This window comes from Trachurus japonicus, chromosome 18 (genome assembly GCF_045865225.1).
Source record: "Trachurus japonicus isolate A0001 chromosome 18, Traja_1.0".
Classification (NCBI taxonomy): Eukaryota; Metazoa; Chordata; class Actinopteri; order Carangiformes; family Carangidae; genus Trachurus; species Trachurus japonicus.
In genome coordinates, this window is record NC_140924.1 from 4,840,208 (window position 1) to 4,845,525 (window position 5,318).

The following is a 5,318-nucleotide window of genomic DNA, read 5'->3' on the forward strand; positions in this document are numbered from 1 at the left end:
ACTGCAGTCAATGTGAGAGTGGAATTTTTAAATATCATATTTTCTCTTATGAAGCAAAACATTCATCATTAAAAACAAATCACCAACATCCCCATGCTGTGAAGATGCAATTTATGTATTATCAGATTTTTGTTTAGATAACTTTAGAATTCAAAATGTTCTAGAAAATTCAGTTTTTGAATTAAAATTCTGATATTTGCCAAACTTCATCAACCATGACTCCAAAATATTGTCATTTTTTTTCAGAAAGATTGAAAATGTATTTATCAAGAATTTGATGGTATGTACTGTTTACAGTCAAACGTTTTCATGCACTGTAGGCTCAATTTTTGCTTAATCGAAAATCCGAGAAACAAGTTTTGTGGAGGACAGTCTGGAGATGCTCTGTAGCAAGTTTGGTGACAATCGAGCAAAAATTGTGGGAGGAGATACATTTTAAAAGTTTTACAGTTATTGAAAAAAACAGAGTGATGGACTTCATAATTTGTAATGAGTTTAAGTAGACAAAAGTTTCAGCAGTATTGAGGCTACATTGTGGTGAAGTTTCAAAACTGTAGCATCTACCGTTGGTTTGGTAGGAATTTTTAAAGTTTTTAAATTTAAACGCTTATTGTGCCCCCCCTAGGAGGGGTGGGCACATGTCCTTGGAGTTGAGTGAATCTGGCATGGGGTCGGACGTTTCTGTGAAGTTTGGTGAGTTTTCACCCATGGGAAGTATGACTTCCTTGGAGGAAGAAGAAGAAGAAAGAAGAAGAAGAAGAATTCCTAGGAATACAATAGTGTCCTGGCAGCTGCGCTGCCCGGACCCTAATAATGATATAACAATACATGATGGACCAACTCAACAAGTTCTACTAAAGAGTAACAATAGTATTGATGATGGTACTCTTAATTGTTTCATTCTGTACACTTTCTATCTCAGTCTGAAAGATTTGATGCAGCTCAGGGCTCTCAGGGCATTGGTTAGTGTCCAATAGTCTACAGTACTTTATTACTACTAGTCATTTTCTATGGAGGTGTACTTTGATGGTGGTAACTGGAGGGTTTTGTTTGATCATGGTGACTTTATGGATCACTGATTGATGAATGGGTGCACATGGCTGCAGGAGATGCTGTTGGTGTCCACTGAGAAGATAATTGGGGTTCATACAGACACCAGTTATATGAGTGACAGTATGAAGATGCTGTTGTTCATGATGTGTTTCATTGTTTCTGCAGGTGATCAGCAGTCGATGATTAAAACAGAGGATCCTCCTGAGTTGACCACTAGTCTGGATCAGGAGAACACAGAGAGTCTACATATTGAAGAAGAAAAGGAAGAACTATTGACCACTCCGACGTTCTCCCTCGCTTTTCTTCATGAGAAGAGTGAGGATGAGGAGGAGAAACCTAAATCCCTACAACCACATCAAAGACAAACTGAGGCAGAGCCTCCATCCAGCAGCTCAGCTGAACAGATGGAGGCTGATGGAGACGACTGTGGAGGATCTGAACCAGCCAGGAACTCAGATCAACCTGAAGATCTTCAACCAGATGATGAGGTCTCAGAGTCGTCCTCTGAAGCTGAAGACATTAATGATGACTGGAGAGAAACCAGAGCACCTGAGTCAGGTTTGAACAGTGAAGCTGTTCATGTAAATGATGAAGAATGTAAGACTGGTAAGAAGACTCACCGTTGCTCAGAGTGTGGGAAAACATTTAAAAAACCCTCAGATTTGAAGATACACAAGAGAGTCCATACAGGAGAGAAACCATTTGACTGTGCTACCTGTGGTAAAACATTTAAGCTTAAAGGTAATCTTAAAATCCACAAGAGAGTCCATACAGGAGAGAAACCATTTGACTGTGCTACCTGTGGTAAAACATTTAGTCAAAGAGGTAGTCTTACAACTCACATGAAAATCCATACAGCAGAAAAACCATTTGACTGTGCTACCTGTGGTAAAACATTTAGTCGAAGAGGTACTCTTAAACTCCACAAGAGAATCCATACAGGAGAAAAACCATTTGGCTGTGCTACCTGTGGTCAAAAATTTAGTCGAAGAGGTATCCTTACAACTCACATGAATGTCCATACAGTAGAAAAACCATTTGACTGTGCTACCTGTGGTAAAATATTTAGTCAAAGAGGTAGTCTTACAACTCACATGAAAATCCATACAGCAGAAAAACCATTTGACTGTGCTACCTGTGGTCAAAAATTTAGTCGAAGAGCTAATCTTAAACTCCACATGAGAATCCATACAGGAGAAAAACCATTTGGCTGTGTTACCTGTGGTCAAAAATTTAGTCGAAGAAGTAGTCATACAACTCACATGAGAATCCATACAGCAGAAAAACCATTTGACTGTCCTACCTGCGGTCAAAAATTTAGTCAAAGAGGTAGTCTTACAACTCACATGAAAATTCATACAGGAGAAAAACCATTTGGCTGTGCTACCTGTGGTCAAAAATTTAGTCGAAGAGGTCATCTTAATCTCCACATGAGGATCCATACAGGAGAGAAACCATTTGACTGTGCTTCCTGTGGTCAAAAATTTAGTCGAAGAGGGAATCTTAAACTCCACATGATAATCCATACAGGAGAAAAACCATATGACTGTGCTACAGTGGGAGCCACATAGAAATGCCCCTGCCATGCTGCTGCCATGATGTTCCCATGCTGTTCCCATGAGAGTTCCAGCAGAGCTCCAGCATAGTCCCAGCAGCTGGAGTGACCCCCTCCTTTTCCTGGCTGTGACTAGTTTTTACTGGAACTCCACCCATTCAATGAAATACATGACATGACCAAGAGATGGCGCTTCTCTCACAGAACAGTACATATCGCCAGAGGCGGCATTTAAAGTGCCGCCGCTGGTGGTGAGTGGAAATTCACATAATTCATAGAACCACGAGTACATGTTTGATTTAAGAAGTAAAATTATAACAGACCTAGCTACTGGAGATGCGCTGGCCACTGTTTTATCTGGAAATAAATTGTTGTAGCTAATAATACCTACTGTCAATTTTTTTTATCACAATTTATTTACTGTGACTCTACATTTAAATAGGAAAAAACTAAGGGAGTGATGAAAGCCTTTTTAAGATGTTTGCAGTTGCAGGTATTCAGTGCATGCCTTCGACTAGGGAATTAGCATTATCATTGCTCAATCTTTTGTTTGCCCTAATGGGCCACCTATTGGTCACCCATTGTCACACAAATCACACAGAGCCTGCAATGGAGCTGGCTGTTCACCTTTGAAGGAGGACCGGGGGAGGGGAGGTTATGTTGGAAGGCTAGCTGGACCAGACTCTCTGCTGAGCAACAACACACCCCAAACCCCTGAACATTCACACCTGTTCCAGAGCATTACCATCCCCAAGCATCCCCCACCACTTTGACTATGAATTGATTAGAAAATGAGCAGGTATTTCCTTAGAAGGTCCTGCTTTAAACATTTTTAAATTCATTCATTTTAAATTTTTGATCGATTTCGATGATAAGCTATGGCCCTATTCCTCGATATCACATGAAAGTAAATATGCGCGACAGCACCAGCCGGTCACACTTCCGTCTGATACTCCGCCTCCTGTCCTGAGCATGCAGAGTTTGTTTGAGCTGCTGCAGCTGCAGCTAAAGGGAGGAAGGATAAGATTTTTATGACCGCGCGGACTCGATGTGTTTCAAATGTGACACTGTATGCTCGCCTATGAAACCGCAAAAGTCCGCGGACAGTGCGCGCAGAGTCAACGCCACTCACAGTATGCGCCGACAGTCTCTCTCCCTCCCTCCCTCTCTCTCTCTGTGTCAGCGCCGCACACACGCGCACACACACACACACACACACACACACCAAACAGGATCGCAGATGGTCTGAACATATGGAGTCAGTGCTGGAATTTCATTTAACTCTGTACTTCCTCTGGATTAAATTTATTAATTAAATGTATTGATTTTTCACTATAATTTACTAGTTATAGCACTAGCCTATACTGTCAATCCCCCTATAAACCCCATTCCGATTTGATATCACAACTTCACAAAGTTGAAGACACCTGCTGCACCTAGTCTAATCTTTGTATGACTGAATTATTCTGCATAAGACCCTGACTAATACTCATAGTAATGCTGCATTAGCATCAAAACAAAGTAGGCTAAATAAAAAATGATCATACATACGTAGTCTAAGAAAAAAAGTGGAAAAGTCAGGGGCCCACTTTAGTATTCTTTCAGGGGCCCCAGAATTCCTAGCAACGGCCCTGATTATCTGACTAACTTGCTTATACCACTCAGTGGACCGGCGGATCAGCTGGTGTGCAGTGCGCGCTGTATAGCTTACTGTATGATCTCTCTCTCTCTCTCTCCATCGCGCTGTACGTCTTCACAAGACACAGGTCGACGTGTGTGGGGTGAGATGGAAATAAGAGCAGAGCGCACCTTCACTCTCATGTTGAGTTCCATATTAAGACAGGTGCGTCAGTGCCAGTAGATCGCGCGTCAGGCATTTGGCTCTCCTAATGGGAATGGCTGGTTTGACGTGACTTTATCATTAAAAGTGAAAAGAGAGAGAGCTGTCAACCACTCTAGACGCGTCAAGTCAGCATAGCGCAGGGGGAGGGATATTAGTATTCTGTGGTGAAAAATACACTCATTCATGAAATTTTATTGAGAATTTTACAGAGGTGCACAGCGCATGTTTACGGTGTCCGGCGACTCTGACCCCTACACCGCAGCAGCCAGCAACATACTTTTACAAAATAAAAGCATGTGAGCAACATGCATTAATGGACCCACCACGGACCCATCACGGTCCCGCAGAGGTCCCACCAGGGACCAGGGGGAACTTCTAGGTGGCTACATCTGTACCTGTGGTCAAAAATTTTGTGCTAAAGGGACTCTAAATAACCACGAGGATCCATACAGGAGAGAAGCCATTTGGCTGTGTTATCTGTGGTAAAAAAATTAGGTCTCGAGGGAATTTTACTTTGCACTTAAGAGTCCACACACAGGAGAAACCATTTGTTTGTGCTATTTGTGGAAAAAGATTTACCAAAAAGTCACATATTTTGTATCACACAAGATTCCATTCAAAAGAGAAGCCATTTGGTTGCAGTGTTTGTGGGAAAACATTTATGGAGCTGGAGAATTTGGCGATGCACATGAAATCCCATAAAGGAGGGAAAGTTTAGTTCAATCAGTAGGGGTGTCACGATTTCGAGCATCAAAGTCAAAGAGAGGATCGACGACCCCCCCCCCCCCGCAAAGCTACAACTGCCCGTGGTCCCCATTGCGCACCAAGCGTCTTGTCAGTCACTGGTCCGAGTTTTCCTTTACTTTT

General features: G+C 42.2%; 1 protein-coding gene across 1 annotated transcript; it reads left to right on the forward strand.

Moving 5' to 3' along the window:
• The first annotated feature begins 1,392 nt into the window (after positions 1–1,392).
• On the forward strand, positions 1,393–2,722 carry LOC146968440 (uncharacterized). The gene has a single exon (XM_085806288.1). The coding sequence runs from the start codon at positions 1,458–1,460 to the stop codon at positions 2,622–2,624; it is 1,167 nt and encodes a 388-aa protein (XP_085662414.1). The 5' UTR covers positions 1,393–1,457; the 3' UTR covers positions 2,625–2,722.
• Positions 2,723–5,318: the final 2,596 nt, after the last annotated feature.

Excerpts from the sequence above, each read along its gene's own strand:
- LOC146968440 (XM_085806288.1), top strand. The coding sequence starts at position 1,458 with ATGGAGGCTGATGGAGACGACTGTGGAGGATCTGAACCAGCCAGGAAC.